At 39.4% G+C, this 16,556-nt stretch overlaps 2 protein-coding genes across 2 annotated transcripts; one reads left to right on the top strand and one right to left on the bottom strand.

Annotated features, from left to right (window-relative positions):
- Window positions 1-1,167: 1,167 nt before the first annotated feature.
- Window positions 1,168-5,663, top strand: LOC124862711 (hydroxyacylglutathione hydrolase-like protein). Its single transcript, XM_047356783.1, has 8 exons — window positions 1,168-1,467; window positions 1,723-1,787; window positions 2,499-2,616; window positions 2,691-2,799; window positions 2,938-3,041; window positions 3,913-4,014; window positions 5,027-5,106; window positions 5,286-5,663. Exons 1-8 carry the CDS (start codon window positions 1,363-1,365, stop codon window positions 5,473-5,475), a joined length of 873 nt encoding a protein of 290 aa, XP_047212739.1. The 5' UTR covers window positions 1,168-1,362; the 3' UTR covers window positions 5,476-5,663.
- Window positions 5,664-9,916: 4,253 nt separating this feature from the next.
- LOC124862704 (cytosolic Fe-S cluster assembly factor narfl-like) lies at window positions 9,917-16,198 on the bottom strand. Its single transcript, XM_047356772.1, has 11 exons — window positions 16,053-16,198; window positions 15,302-15,397; window positions 14,869-15,012; window positions 14,650-14,779; window positions 14,432-14,566; window positions 14,033-14,151; window positions 12,898-13,027; window positions 12,744-12,816; window positions 12,520-12,657; window positions 12,147-12,304; window positions 9,917-10,377 (listed from the first exon to the last, which is right to left on the bottom strand). The coding sequence occupies exons 1-11, from the start codon at window positions 16,116-16,118 to the stop codon at window positions 10,136-10,138; spliced, it is 1,431 nt and encodes a 476-aa protein (XP_047212728.1). The 5' UTR covers window positions 16,119-16,198; the 3' UTR covers window positions 9,917-10,135.
- Between the last annotated feature and the right edge of the window lie 358 nt (window positions 16,199-16,556).

Below are 16,556 nucleotides of genomic sequence, written 5' to 3' on the forward strand. Positions count from 1 at the left end.
CAACTCTCCTGACCTGAACCCCATAGAGAATCTGTGGGATATTGTGAAGAGAACGTTGAGAGACTCAAGACCCAACACTCTGGATGAGCTAAACGCCGCTATCGAAGCATCCTGGGCCTCCATAAGACCTCAGCAGTGCCACAGGCTGATTGCCTCCATGCCAAGCCGCATTGAAGCAGTCATTTCTGCAAAAGGATTCCCGACCAAGTATTGAGTGCATAACTGTACATGATTATTTGAAGGTTGACGTTTTTTGTATTAAAAACACTTTTCTTTTATTGGTTGGATTAAATATGCTAATTTTGTGAGATAGGAATTTTGGGTTTTCATGAGCTGTATGCCAAAATCATCCGTATTAAGACAATAAAAGACCTGAAATATTTCAGTTAGTGTGCAATGAATCTAAAATATATGAATGTTAAATTTTCATCATGACATTATGGAAAATAATGAACTTTATCACGATATGCTAATATTTTGAGAAGGACCTGTAAATCAACTTTTTAAGTTTGATCGAAGTGCCAAGTCCCTCTCGTTATTCATTTATCTGGTGAGATTCAGGTGGGGGCTCAATCAGCATGTATTCGACAGAGCAATATTTTTTTACTTGTAGGGATTTTTCGTGGGGAATTTCAATAGGGATGTCCCTGTGTCATTCCATTTTAGTATACATATAATTTGATTTATGGAGTAATTTGTGTTGATTTCTTTCTTTATGTAAATTACTACCAACATTTATTGTGAATTTTATATCAACAACCCTATTAAAACGTTTACTGGAATAAACACGTTCACTACCAATTATTATGCAAACTAAATTTGATTCAAGCAATACTTATCTCATTGTAAGATAAATTACTAGTATATATTATGCCGTGCGGGTGATATTGCTTCCCGCTAGTAAAATATAAAAATGATCATGTCATGAATTTTCAATCATTCATATTTGTTGAACTGAGGTGACTGATTGTGTTTTGGGCCCCATACAGCCTTGAATCTCTGACTGACATCATACGAAAAGAAATTATCTATTTTTTTAAAGCCTCATAAATACACTCGACAACCTTCCAAGCTGATCTGTATTAAACATTCCTGTAATTCTTACCAAAATGATATTTCCGGAGAGAGTTGAATTTGTCTGACTCGATTAAAAGGCCTGCGCTATGACGCAATGACCTGATTAGGTCACCATAACTTCCTGGTCTTAATGAAGTCTCTTGCAAATCGATGCGCTTTGATTGCATTTTAATCACACAAGCTAATGACAGGCGGTTAACTGGTTTGTAGCCAGTTAGCACAGGTATTCCAAGAGGTGTGTTGTCTTCAGGTAGCGTGGCGTGCGTGCATGCGTGCGTGGGAGCCATGAAGGTGAAGGTGATCTCCATCCTGGAGGACAACTACATGTACCTGGTGATAGAGGAGCAGAGCAAGCAGGCCATAGCTGTGGACCCCGCTGTCCCCCACCGGGTGAGACATCACTGGGATTCAAACTGGGAGATAAAATACTGGGACTTTTTTTTTTTTTTTTCCTGTTTCACCAAATTTGAAATAAATTTTGAATTGAGGACATTTTAACGCTGGGAAAACACACTTAAATGAAAGAATTAGAGAAACGAAACCCGCTACCTGAATATTAAACAGCAGTTTGATCATTTAATCAGTGATATATTAATTATATAGTGCTTCACTGATGATCTGTTTGTTTTTTGTTTTTTTTGGCAGCTGCTGGAAATAGTCAAAAGAGAAGGCTTGTCTCTCATTGCCGTTCTCACAACGCATTATCACTGGTAAGATCTGTGTTCGGGTCCAAACAAACCTTAGTCCATTATTATGTTCATTTTGCCTCTAGCTGGTTTTATTCATTCTTTTAATGAAATATTTAGGCATTTTTATACAGATAACCCCCAGTTGTGTCTTTTGAACCACACCGGTTTAAAAAGTTATCTAAATTGATCCAATGCCTAACACATAATTGCCTTTTTTCAAGACTTGAGGTAATATTCTATTCTATTGGAGAACAAATATCTATTCTATTCATTTGATTTGGTTTAATAGATTTAAACAAATTACACAACAAACACCTGCTAAATTTAGCTGTAGTTTTCAAAGCTTTATCATTCAGAATATTTTACCTTTTTGCAGTTCTGTTCTTTAAAGATTAACACAACTACAAGATTATCTTAACAAGACTAACTGGTGGTGCTTTTTTAGTTTCAAAACAGTGACTGTCTGTGTTTTTTGCATCTGGAAATATTTCCAAATAACCAAATTTCTTGTAAGCGAGGGAAAAGCACAGTTGCCAGCTGACTGGCAGTGCGCAGCAACAAATGAGAGAGAGCCATCATGCAGAACCCTATGCTCCATACAGCCGAGAACACTCCAGGTCACTCCAGTGCTGTCTGTGATATCTCATGAAAGCCTCAATTTACCCTGATACGGGTAACCGGATCATGCCTACATGCAACTGAGCTGTTTTGATTTTCTCTCCGTGTCTGCAGGGATCACGCCCGTGGGAATGAGGCTCTGGTGAAGGAGGTCCCTGGCCTCAAGGTTTACGGGGCAGATAATCGAATAAAGGGGCTGACAGATAAAGTCACAGACTCTCAGGAACTGAAGGTAAGCAGACTTTAGCACTAATAACTCTCACCAGCTATGGTTACAGTTTGTGATGGTATTTTCTCCAATTGCAGTTTAACTCCATTAATGTCAGGTGCCTGTTTACTCCTTGCCACACCTCTGGTGATATGTGCTACTACATTTGGGAGGATGAGTGTACAGATGCCCCCGCTGTGTTCACAGGTAAATGTAGAGAGCTGGAGAACCAGTTAAATACATTTTTGCATGGAGAAATGAAGCCATAACCAGCTGTTTCTGTTTGCTGCAAGGGGTTGTTGACCAGTTCTGTATAACATCTCACTCTTGTCTTTTGGCTTTCAGGAGACACGCTGTTTATTGGTGGATGTGGGAGGTTTTTTGAGGGTACAGCAGAACAGATGCACTACAACCTCACCAAAGTTCTTGCTTCCTTACCTCAAGAAACGGTGAGTGGGCCAAACAATACAATATTTGTCCTGCAATGGTCAGTCAAGCATAATCTTTCCAACTTCATAGTGTTAGGCCATTTTTACACCAAATTAGGACTGGCAGACTGTCTCCAGAACCACCATGACCGTTTGATTATGGATTGAGGAAAATCTAATTCCAGTGCAAAGTGGATCACGATGTTACTCTTGGTCTTAGTGCTCATCAAATACTTTATTTATTGCTGCTTTCATGGCCATATACCTACCTAGGCACCTTTGTTTGCTTTTTTTTTCGTTCCTTATTGCTAAATATGATACAGGACTTTTCTTTGGGAGCTTGACGGGTACACTCTGCATTTGAACTGCTGCCAGAAAAATCACAACTTCCTTTGGTCAACTAGCCTATGCACAATTTGGAGGAGTGAGCGCTTTTCCCCAGCTAGGATCCCTGTTCCACGGGGAGCCCAGTGCAAACCGATATCCGTGTACAGAGGGTCTGATCATGGCCTTGTATTTATTGACTGTTTCAGCTGCTTATTTATAGCCTTTCAGTTGCAGCGATTCCTGTGACAGGAAGCAACGTGCAAAGCAACTCTGTTGCTAATAGTGGTATTTTAAATTATTTTGTAGCACTGCCAACCTGATATGGGTATGAGTGTGAGTAAGTTGTTGCCTTGGCCCGTGCTCAGCAAAGCCAGTTCTGCTTCAGATTATCTGATGACCAGCTACCACTGCTGCACCCTCCAAGACACTGCAGAGACCAACTGTGTCATGTCTGATTTTTATTGTTGTGGTGCAGTCTAGGTCAGTTGTGAAAGGGATTTTGATGCCAAAATACTGATGCTGTAATATGAATATTTTTAACTGAGAGTTTCCTTTTGATCTGTAGAAGGTGTTCTGTGGACATGAGAACACCATCAAGAACCTAAAGTTTGCCGTGTTGGTGGAACCAGAAAATGAAAAGGTTAAAGAGATGCTGAGCTGGGCCAGGGTAAGTAAAAGGCATTAAAACGACTAAAGAACATTGCTGTCTACATACCTTCACTGCATGTGCATTCAGATAAATAACTTAAAGTAATTAAAGGGGTCAATAGAGGTCAATACCAGGTAATCACTGTAATTCTTATCAGGCATTGGTTAAATCAAAGGAAAACAAGGATTTCTGCCACATAAAAAGCTGTAAAAAAAACTACAGATTACTTCTAGAATTACAAATTTTCCTTTACTTTTGCTTTTTTGTTACCCTTAAATTTTCAGATCATCAAACAAATTTCATTTTCAGACAAAGATAACCTGACTGCAGTCAAAATCAGCACCTGTAACCTTTAATTTAGTCAGGTTATCTTTGACATTGTACAATTGTTGTCATGTGGCCGGGTTTTATTGGAACCAGTGAAAATACAGTTGCTCTCCTGTGTTAAGTAATACACATGATGATATGAAGAAATACATGAGAAATGAAATACAGATTTAGATTTAGTCAATTGTTTAACATTACATGCAGGCAAGAAAAAAATAAATTACACATGGGCCACTTTTTTTAATTAAATTTACAGCATTTTGAGAAAAAAAACTGATCTAAAGAGAATACAGCTGATATTTCCAGTTATTTTGAAAGTAAATGAAATGAAAGAAAATATAATCATATAATATGTGTATAACGGCTCAAACTGGACTCAAGAACTTGTTTTATAAATAAAATCTTCAGATTAAGAGAATTTGCCCTCTAATTGCATGTATTTTAAAAGGAAAAACAAATTCAGACAAAATTCATAGGTTGACCGACTCTTTTAAAGACTTTATGAACAAGTTTACATTTCAGATAATCAATACTTAAGTCTTAAATGTTTATTTATTCATAGTAGGTCAAATACTACGCAGTATTACAGCGAGTCATTTGTTAATAGTTTATGGCAGATAGAAAAACTCCGGCAACTGGAATTTCACCTTTTTTATTTAGTTTTCACCGCATGGATTCTTTACTCTCCTTCTTGGCCCTCTAGGCGAGAGACGACGATGACAAACCAACCGTGCCATCCACACTAAAGGAGGAGTTTGATTACAACCCTTTTCTCCGCCTCTCGTGAGTTTTGATGTTTAGCTTGTATACAGTATGTATGGAACGAGGAAGGGATGCCTAGATGAAAATAATTCGACCGCGTGCCTTCATTTCATGAAAGTATTTGAAACATTTCTTAAAATGTGTTTTTAATTTTACATTTTCCAGTGTTATTAATTCTTATTTAATTCTTTTTATTGCAGGGAGAAAGCCGTGCAGAAGTTCACAGGGAAGACAGACCCTGTGGAGGTGATGAGGGTCCTGAGAAAGGAGAAGGATAAATTCCAGAAGCCCAAAGACAAACTACCCCCTCAGGCCATGTTGGCTTTGCAGTGGGGGCTACTTATGAGCTCTAAGGATCATTTAAGTTCAGCGCTCAAAGAGAACGACTGAATGCTTTATTACATTAAAGACTGGCGCATTGTAGCTATGTGTCTTAGCTTAAAGGCGGCCATATTGTGGGAATTTTATTTTTGTTATAAACAAGCATTTTTGCACACTTGACACCAGGCTGGCACACAGAATTGTGCTATTTAGTTTGACCCTCTCCCCATAAATCACTTTATCTAAAGCAACACTGATAAATGTTGAAGGAATTATTTATTTTTAAACAGGGATTGAGCGGAACGTTGTAGGCTATGTGGAGCATAGGGTACCACACAATGCCTCTCCCTCACTTCTGAATTTTGAAGTACACCAGAGGGAGATCAAGTCAGAGAGGCCAGACTGAGATGGTTTGGTCCTGTACAGAGGAGGGGTGGTAAAGAATGCCGAGGCTGGAATTATGGATGGAGTGAAGGAGAACATGAATGTAGTGGGTAATGAGAGAAGATGTGATTAGATGGAGACTGATGACTCGCTGTGGCGACCCCTGAAACAGAAAAGCCGAAAGAAAAAAAAAAAGAGAGCATACCAAATACGAACAACGTATGACTGCGTATCTCAAAATCATACCAGTCCAAAAAATAAAAATGGTTTTTGCTCAAATGCTTTATTAAAAGAGAGGCATATACCGGTAGTTGTTTTCTACATTTGTGGCTCAGGAACAAGAACTGGATGCGGGTCACTCTTCAAAAACGCTTGCTGTATTTAGCTGACTAATAAGTTTGCTCAGATCTGCTTCTGAGTAAAAGCAGCAGAAGGATTTTGGTCCTATTTACTATTAAATTAAAGTAAAAGCAAAAGACATGGTTAATAAAAGAAAAATATGATATATTTATTGTCAGAAGAAAACTGAAGTGTGTCCTGCATCACAGCGCTATTGTTTACAGACATGTAGACACAGACTAAATCAAAAAGTGCACATGGTAAGGTGAGCAGATGATTTTCCTACAATCTTAGAGCAATTTTTCTATTGATGAAGCAGGTATTGCATTCTTTCAAAACAATTGTAACTAAGGTATAAAACAAAAGAACTTCATTGCATAGTAATATACCTAAAATTTAGCATTTCAAGAAGGTTTTAATTTCTCTGTAAAAAGTGTCCATCTGTATCAACCACCTGCACTGGCGAGCCACATTTGTGTCAACTATGGTGAGGGCCACACAAGAAAATTCCAGGAGCCAAAAATGACCCCCGAACCACACTGAACGGTCAACGTGCCTCTGCAACACATGCACCTTTCTCCAGCCCACGATACCAGCGCTCACTTGCTACTAGAGCCATTACATTGTGCAATGCAAGGTTATGGGACTTTACTAATATTTTTGAAGCAAAGGCAAGAGTTAATGAACTGATTTGCTTTTAATAACTCTGGAGATAGTGACACGATTACAGTGAGCGCTTCGAAGCAGTTAGTATACAGGTCCTTCTCAAAATATTAGCATATTGTGATAAAGTTCTTTTATTGTCTTAATACAGATGATTTTGGCATACAGCTCATGAAAACCCAAAATTCCTATCTCACAAAATTAGCATATCATTAAAAGGGTCTCTAAACGAGCGATGAACCTAATCATCTGAATCAACGAGTTAACTCTAAACACCTGCAAAAGATTCCTGAGGCCTTTAAAACTCCCAGCCTGGTTCATCACTCAAAACCCCAATCATGGGTAAGACTGCCGACCTGACTGCTGTCCAGAAGGCCACTATTGACACCCTCAAGCAAGAGGGTAAGACACAGAAAGAAATTTCTGAACGAATAGGCTGTTCCCAGAGTGCTGTATCAAGGCACCTCAGTGGGAAGTCTGTGGGAAGGAAAAAGTGTGGCAGAAAACGCTGCACAACGAGAAGAGGTGACCGGACCCTGAGGAAGATTGTGGAGAAGGGCCGATTCCAGACCTTGGGGGACCTGCGGAAGCAGTGGACTGAGTCTGGAGTAGAAACATCCAGAGCCACCGTGCACAGGCGTGTGCAGGAAATGGGCTACAGGTGCCGCATTCCCCAGACCTGGGCTACAGAGAAGCAGCACTGGACTGTTGCTCAGTGGTCCAAAGTACTTTTTTTGGATGAAAGCAAATTCTGCATGTCATTCGGAAATCAAGGTGCCAGAGTCTGGAGGAAGACTGGGGAGAAGGAAATGCCAAAATGCCAGAAGTCCAGTGTCAAGTACCCACAGTCAGTGATGGTCTGGGGTGCCGTGTCAGCTGCTGGTGTTGGTCCACTGTGTTTTATCAAGGGCAGGGTCAATGCAGCTAGCTATCAGGAGGTTTTGGAGCACTTCATGCTTCCATCTGCTGAAAAGCTTTATGGAGATGAAGATTTCATTTTTCAGCACGACCTGGCACCTGCTCACAGTGCCAAAACCACTGGTAAATGGTTTACTGACCATGGTATCACTGTGCTCAATTGGCCTGCCAACTCTCCTGATCTGAACCCATAGAGAATCTGTGGGATATTGTGAAGAGAACGTTGAGAGACTCAAGACCCAACACTCTGGATGAGCTAAAGGCCGCTATCGAAGCATCCTGGGCCTCCATAAGACCTCAGCAGTGCCACAGGCTGATTGCCTCCATGCCACGCCGCATTGAAGCAGTCATTTCTGCCAAAGGATTCCCGACCAAGTATTGAGTGCATAACTGTACATGATTATTTGAAGGTCGACGTTTTTTGTATTAAAAACACTTTTCTTTTATTGGTCGGATGAAATATGCTAATTTTGTGAGATAGGAATTTTGGGTTTTCATGAGCTGTATGCCAAAATCATCCGTATTAAGACAATAAAAGACCTGAAATATTTCAGTTAGTGTGCAATGAATCTAAAATATATGAATGTTAAATTTTCATCATGACATTATGGAAAATAATGAACTTTATCACAATATGCTAATATTTTGAGAAGGACCTGTAGAAATGTCTTGTTATTGGGTTTGGGCCCAGTGTAAAAAGGCTCCAGGATGGAAATCCCACCATGATTTATTTCCTTTGTCTGTGCAAAAATGAAATAAAAATCTAAAAAATTGATTTTAAAAAACCCTCTATATCACCTCCCTCATGCCAAACAGGTGGTTGCCCCAGATAAATTGATTATGCTTATTTTTCCATAATGTCCACATGCAATCCTTCTAGTAATGTAATGATGTAGGATTAATTGCTCTATCATGTTGGTAATGACTATAAAGTTTGTGTGCTGAGCGTGTTTTACCAGGGTGTGGGTGGAGGGTTCGAACAACGTATTTTAATTTCCATTATTTTAAAAATAATGTGTTTAGAAACAAACGTTTAAGATACGAATTGCCTGTTGGAATTTCTATTCAGAGGTTAAATCATGTTTTTTTTTTTTGTCATTCTGCTCTTACAGAGAAACACTGGGAATATAAGCTGATACTAGTAAGGCTGTCTGCTCGGGTAAAGCATGCAGTCTGCAGCTTCACACACTGAGCCTGCTAACTGCAGTTTGTTCTGACGGATGCCGCCCCGTTTGTTTCAGTGCCGTCCCTGATGGTTTTTCATGACCAGCAATTTTTACAGCTGAATTTTTTTCTTGTAAGCAAGAAAAAAAAAGAGCTTTCTTTCAGCCAGCTGACCAGCAGTGCTCACCAACAAGTGGGGTAGGAGCAGAGCTGAGAATAAAGCCTAAGTCAATCAGGAACTTTCTTCAGCATCTCATTTAAAAGTACCTACTGATCTGCAGGAGCATTATGTTATGATGGAAATTTTTACAATTTGTCAACATGTGGCTTTCTAAAATCTTAACAAAAACCGGCCTATTGCCTGCTCTAAATTCAGTAAATGCTCATGTTTGTTTCCATATTTCTAATGTAGAAATGTTTTGCACCCAGCAGTGTCTTCTGATTTCATTTTCCAAAGAAACTAACATTAAATCCTTTAATTATTTCTTGTGCCAATATTAACCCTGATCTATGATTCCTTTTTTAGATTTGCGTAAAATATTTTCAGCTGGTAGCCTTCCTAGAGCTCCTAGCTGCTCAGAATAGTTACTCTGTTGGTTAAGTTGTTTTTGACTTTAGCACTTAAACCTCCTGATGTATTGGTGTTGGTTGAAATTTCCAGATCTGATAGATAATATATGAGTTTGGTAAATATTTCTATTGACTGGATTTTATCGCACAGATTTAGGGAAACTTGACCTTTCTACCAAATGGGTAGAGAAAGGGCTCTGAAAATAAATGGTGGCTTTTCCACCCCAAGTTCACCTCTAAACTAACAAAGCCTCCAACTTCACACCCAAAATATATAATAAAAATCCGTCTGAACCCACTTCCTGTGTTTCATTGATTAAATAACACTATTTAACATAATTAAATAGTTCATTTTTTTTTCAAACTGTATAAATATACATGTAATTAACAATGATGATATTTTACCCATTTACGATTTGAAATGACATGTTCAAAGTGTAACAGGTCCCCCAAAAAAGGCATTATTAGCTAGTTATGTGGACAATAAACAGTTAATTTATTCACAGTCCAAAAGCATTGGTTTATAATTGGTATTTCATAGGAAAAAAGCTAAAAGAACAGTGCATACATGAACATAATTCTTATCTCTAGAGAAATAAATGTTCACCTTTGCTATGCTCCTCTGTCAGCACCAAATGTGAGTGCAAAATAAAAGTCTGCAAACATCATCTTGGCTTGACAAGAACATGAATCACCACTTCATAGTGAGCCCGTTGGTCATTTTCTCCACAGTGTGGTACTGTGTGTGCAGCAGTTGTTTGGCTCTCTCCTCTCCCAGGGTGTGAAGCCAGGTTTCATACAACTCTGCGACGCGGGTCTCATTTTCTGGCAACAGGGGGCGCTCTGCCTTGTAGAGTTCCTCGACCAGGTGGAGAAGATCCTTTTGGTTTTGACTAGATGAGGGCTTCACCTGCCCACCACCATTTAGACAGCCTGCAAGACAATGCATGATATATGTTCAATTAGACAAGGAGTGCTTAATATATATGATTATGTTGGTCCTGTTTTTATGTTATTCATTAGATGATACAACCTCAGTGATTGTATTTAATGTATCTGTTTTTTTTACATGCATCTGACATGAAAACAACATTTTTAATTATGTGTCCTATGCATTTAATGAGGTACCAAAGTACTCGAATGAAATTAAATGTTAGTTGTATTGCTAATGAATTTAATTGTCTGATAATAAACAGCCAATTTAAAGAAAATAAAAACCTTTCTTATAAAATTTGAAGAAAATGTGCCAAAAGCAGTACATTACAAGAATAAATACTTTAACAAATAAATAAAACCCTAACAATCTCCTTCCTGTTGATTGAACCACAGTTTGTTGTTTTTTGTTGGATGAACTTGATTCATACAACATGTAGCAAATATGCACATAATATGTAATTATGAATGCTATGGAAGTTCACATGTTAGTGTTAGAGCTGCAGAAACGAAAAACCTATGTAAAATTTGAATCACTTTAGCAATATCTTGTTAGTTGACAGCAAGTAAACAGACCTGACCAGCATGCTAAGGAGAAATCTAGACAATCTAGGTTTTATAGATCTATATCCTTCAGACATAGGCAAGCACTTGCTTAAATTATATCTGGGACATGCAGGACTCAGTGTGCAGAGTCATTTTGTGTAGTGACATGACGTTCTGTACTTCGGCACAGATCAGTTATTCCTGCATTGAAACACCATCACAATTCGTCTGGCAAAGTTTAAAACATTACATTGTTTCTGTGGCTGTTTAAAGTTGTGCCTGAGTTAATTAGAAAGTCAATTAGAGCTGTTAATGAAAAGAACTGTGTTCCTGCCTTTACATTGTCTTCAACTCAAAAACTAGGGCTTTCATTTTTTTATTTAAAGACATGGAAATTTGCTTGTTTTGAACTGTGATCATCTCCTGATTCCAATTCTTATTGAACATTTTATATTGTTGCAAAACAGAAAGTTTTGACTACCAAAGAATGGTAAAAAAAAATCCTTTGAGATGTAAACACAAACTTGTAACTATTATGAACTGTAAGGGGTAATAAAGTATTGTGGAACGAGGGTGACTTAGTTATACGATACGAAACAAAGATGGCTGCAGAAGCAGCAGATATCCACGGTGCGCAGTGAAAGCTGAAGCAGGAGAAAGATGTTTCGGCAGCAGAAACTGATGCGGATAACATGTTCAGGATGGTTCGAAAGTGCTTATAGTAGCTCCACTACAGGAGCCATTAACTCTCAACTTTTTGCTTTAACACAAGTACTTCTGTGTTTCTTTGTGTGTCTGCTCAGTCTTTTCAAGCTCAGTCTTTTCAAGCTCAGTCTTTTCAAGCTCCTAATGGGTGGCGGCAAATGCAGGTTTCATCCTATTAAATGGGGGTTTTCCTTTCCACTGTTGCAACATGCATGCTCTGTATGAGGGATTGCTGCTAAGTTAATGACTCAGTGCTATCAACTGTCCACTGTCGCTACACCCTCATCGAAGTTGTACGATTCTGACTCAATGCAATCTGCTGGGTTTCCTTAGATAGAAACCTTTTTCACTAATTTAAATAATAAACTGAACCTGACTGCACTGTTTAATAACTACGATCAAGTTAGAATGCATTAAGTCGACTTTGAATCCGTCTGTACGAGTGGAACAAGAAGGCCAATTCCTATCCCTTCTGACCCACTTTACTGCGCTTCAAGGCAGAAATTCTGCCCCTTTACCTGACGGGCAGGCCATAACTTCCACAAAATGGTAGGGCGACTTTCCCCTCTTGAGTTTCTGCACGAGGTTCTGAATGTTGCGGAAACCATACGTTGAGGCGAAACACAACAGGACGGTGCCATCTCTCTCCAGTCTCACCTCTTGGAAGTCTTTATTCCTGCACCACAGAGTAGGAAAAGAGAAATACACTCAATCATAAGTTTGTTTTTAAATTAAAAAAGATTAGCCTTTTATCTGAATGGGACATGTGACATTATGATTAATTGTGTGACAGTTCTTAGTTTCACAGGAATAAGTAATTCAACAGAGTCAGACCAAACTGATCTGTTGGACCTTTACCAAATGCTAGTTCATTCCTGAAGGCCCCCTCACCTGAGCGTCTTGTAGGTGAGCTCCTTCACCTCCTCTCCGAACAGCTGTTTGGCAGCATATGTGAACACATGATGGAGGTAACCTCCCGAGCCACTCCCAGCATGCCTCAGGAACTCATCCCCACACACGCTGCTGAACCTGCGTTAAATATACACAGTGTGTAGCTTGAACTGCTTTAGGTGAGAAGGAAGGAGAGCATCAAAACAAGATGGAATAAAACTTGCATTGTATCCAGGGCTGCAGGCTCAACATCAGAAAGAGACACATTGTGCTCCTCCAACATTTTCTGAACCTCTCCTGCGGTAGAAAAGAGAGTCTATGAGAACAAGGACAGTGTTTTTCTTTCCATAAGCATTAGGACATAGTGAGGGCGGCTACCCGAAGTGATGACACAATCCACCTCTCTGGTCTCAGCTTTGCTCAAGTAGAAGTCGGAGCGAGAAGCCTCGAGTTTCTTGTCAAAGCAGGGCATCACTGCCACGTGGTAGATCTGCTGTGGACTAAGGCCCTAACAAACAAGCAAACCCCAGATAGCTCAGCAACTCCTCCCTATTATGTCTACTTACAAGCCTCACAAAAGTATTCATAATCATCCATTCTTTGCAAAATACCTAAAGCTTGGATGGAGAGTGTCTTTTAAAGTACATTTTCTAGTCTTGATGTAGCTCTGGACTTTAACTAGGCCATTCTAACATATAAATATACTTTGTTCTAAGCCATTCTGTTGTAGCTTAGACTGTATGTGTGGGACAAATGTAATCCTGTCTTAAATTTATAATTTCTTTTTTTATGTATTTTGGCAGCACTAGTGGCCTTTATTTTTCAGATTTCAGTAAGTTAACAGGAAAGGGGTGTAGAGAAGGGGAAGACAAGCGGCAAAAGTCACCTGGGCCAGGAGTCGAACCTATTATAGGCTATGTCGAGAACTGAAGCCTCTAAATATAGGTCGCACATTTTTACCTCTGAGCCACCATCTCAGGTTTCTACAAGCAGTTCTTCTGGGATTGCCCCTTATTCTTCTCTATTTATTATTTATTCTCATTAACTCTGACCACCTTTCCGTCTCTGCAGAAGGGAGCATCGCCATAACATGATGCTGCCACCACCATGTTTCACAGGGCAGATGGGGTTTTCTAATAACGCCAGAAAGTTCAATTTTGGTCTCATCAGATTAGACCATCTTTGTAGATGTTGGATGTGTCCCTTACATGGCTTGTGGCAAACTCCAAACAAGATTTTCTCACAATGGCTTATGTCTTCCCACGTCCAGATTTGTGGACTGCATGACTAATAGTTCTCCCACCTGAGCTTTGGATTTCTGCAACCCCTCCAGAGCTAGCATGGGCCTCTGAATACAACTTGCCTTTTTTTCTGTTACATAAATTCTCACAACAATACAATAAACGTCGTGGTTGCAACATGAAAAAATCTGAAAAAGTTCAAGCGCTGGGAATACATTTGCGTGGCACTATACATTCACCACTGTAACTATCAATATAGGTCCAAAGCATACCTGCTGCTCTGCAAAATAGCTTTTCACCAGAGAGCCCATCATCTGCTGTGGAGAGCGAGTGGTGCTGATATATGGAAGTATATACTCGCCATGTGTCTTCTCTGCATAACAGATCCAACCTGAACAACGAGTACAGGGAATGTCGGACATGCCGATGGTCAGTGAACAAACCGAAAGAATTTTATGGCTCAACTTCATTATGAAAAGTGCTCCTTATCAAACACAGAACATACAAGTACAAAACATATCTTTCGTTATTTTCATTTTATTAATGTAGACAACAGAATCGGCTTCATTTTTTGCTTTGATTAGAAATATTTTAGCATTTGTTCCCCACAATTACTTTGAAATACTTTGTTGAGTTTTGGGCTCCTGCTGTGTTTGGCTTTCCTGCTGTACCTGGACAGGCGGATGTCAGCATGGGCAGGGCTTTGTTGTCCTGCTCCTTCCGACTGAAACGCTCCACAAACTCTCTCTCGCTCTCCAGCAGGCTGAACGACCGACTGAAGCTGGTGTCAAACACATGATGAACACCTGGAAAACAACATTTCAGATAAAAAAACTAGTCTGCCTCAATCGTGAATAATTTAATAAAAGATTTTTAAAAAGGCACACACCAAGCCCTTTGAGGAAAGAAGCGAGCCTCCCGCCAGCCTCACTACTGCTGAGGTTGTAGTGTGCTGCAAGGGAGGCTCTGGACTGTGGCGATACTGACACCACTACAACCTTCTGCTCTGTCTCTTTGGTCTGTGGGGGAGGACGAAATGATGCCGACAGAAAGCAATAACACACTGAATCAAGGCTTAAAATGGCTGCCAAACCCAACACAGCTGTACCTTATTATTCCGCAGCACTTTTAAAAGCTCCTCGTGACTTTGCTGCGTGATGAGGACGCTCTCAGCTGAGGTGATGCAGCCACTGCAGGCCAAACAGTCATTCAGAGTGATCTTGGCTCTCTCCAGCTTTTGTTTTCCTCCATCCTTCAACAACAAGTGGGATTAATTCAAAGGGCACAATAAGAGTTGAACAATTCCCCAAACAGTTTGAAGGGTAAGGTCCCTTCACACAGGATTAAGATTCCTCTATGTTTCAAACACTTCCGTGCACAGAGCACACACCTGCTCCGTTAAGGGTAACTGTGAGCAAACTGCAATACTGATGCAGCCTAGAAGACCCTGCAGAGACCATTCATGTTCTAGCTGATCTGATTTTTAATGACATGGTGCAGTTTTAGTCTGGTGTAAAGGGGACATCAAGTCTGATACCAACCTGGTTGATTTGTACGTAACTTCCATCATCCTCAATCTGTATTTTGGCCACAGATTTACCTTGTTTCTTCTCTACTTTGACTGGTTTGACACATTCCTATGAGACAAAACAAAACGAAACAAGTAAAAAAAGTCAACTAAACCTTGACTCACTTTTGGTTGGGTATTCATATAGTGGACACTGAACTTGCTACTGCAGATTTCTGACAAAAATATCAAGTAATTTAAATGTTTTGTGTGCATTTTCTTTCCCACAACTGAAACCATTCCTAACAGTTTGCTCTCACTGTATTTCTCCTCTGATTCCATCTCCTAAAGGTAGCAATCGCTACTTCTAAGCTGCTTTGTTTCCTACAATCTCTATCAGCAAGATGCTGGTTGGGAGCTATGAGAGAAATATGCATTTTTCTTTTGCATAGATATGATTTAAAGGTACGATTAGCAGGCTAACCCCGACTTATCGTCGGATTTTAAGACTTTATTTAGCATTTCTATTCAGTGAAACCTCAACCAATTAGTAAACATCGATTTATGACGATTTTTAGACAATAATCGATTAATGTTGAACGTTATTTATGGGTCGCTACTCAAAAAACTAGCACAAGCGACAAGACCTACACAGCCAACTGCTAGCTACTTCAGCGTGTTTTTTTTTCGCCATTGAAATCAGATACAAAAGGCAGACGAATCATTAATGTTTATCTCCTTCATCCTAAATTAATCTCGTTAAACGTCGTGTTAAAGTATCCGACCTGAGACGGGGTGATAAAATCGTCGAGATCTGTCAGCTGCAGGACACCGCTGAAGTGAGACGCCATATTTACTGCCGTAAAGTTGTTGTTTACATTTGTGTCGTGAGGTCTTGATTCAACTTTATCCACAACTGGACACAGCGCAGCAGATTACCTCTGCAAAAAAATATAAACAGAATTAAAGAACATGAGCTTGGCAGTTATTTATCTATTTTCTATGCTTATTACATTTTTTTGTGCCTTTATTGTTTTATCTTAATGTATAATTGTGCACTTCTGTAAAGCACCTTGTGACATTTACAGGTCATTCTCAAAATATTAACATATTGTGATAGTTAATTATTTTCCATAATGTCATGATGAAAATTTAACATTCATATATTTTAGATTCATTGCACACTAACTGAAATATTTCAGGTCATTTATTGTCTTAATACGGATGATTTTGGCATACAGCTCATGAAAACCCAAAATTCCTATCTCACAAAATTAGCATATTTCATC

The sequence above is a fragment of the Girardinichthys multiradiatus genome, chromosome X (genome assembly GCF_021462225.1).
Source record: "Girardinichthys multiradiatus isolate DD_20200921_A chromosome X, DD_fGirMul_XY1, whole genome shotgun sequence".
NCBI classification, from domain to species: Eukaryota; Metazoa; Chordata; class Actinopteri; order Cyprinodontiformes; family Goodeidae; genus Girardinichthys; species Girardinichthys multiradiatus.

Excerpts from the sequence above, each read along its gene's own strand:
- LOC124862704 (XM_047356772.1), bottom strand. The coding sequence starts at position 16,118 with ATGGCGTCTCACTTCAGCGGTGTCCTGCAGCTGACAGATCTCGACGAT. Across the intron at positions 14,780-14,868 it reads AAGTGCTGCGGAATAATAAG|ACCAAAGAGACAGAGCAGAA; the intron begins GTACAGCTGTGT and ends CCTCCCCCACAG. Across the intron at positions 13,028-14,032 it reads GCTATTTTGCAGAGCAGCAG|GGCCTTAGTCCACAGCAGAT; the intron begins GTATGCTTTGGA and ends CTTGTTTGTTAG.
- LOC124862711 (XM_047356783.1), top strand. The coding sequence starts at position 1,363 with ATGAAGGTGAAGGTGATCTCCATCCTGGAGGACAACTACATGTACCTG. Across the intron at positions 2,800-2,937 it reads TGCCCCCGCTGTGTTCACAG|GAGACACGCTGTTTATTGGT; the intron begins GTAAATGTAGAG and ends TTTGGCTTTCAG. Across the intron at positions 4,015-5,026 it reads AGATGCTGAGCTGGGCCAGG|GCGAGAGACGACGATGACAA; the intron begins GTAAGTAAAAGG and ends TTGGCCCTCTAG.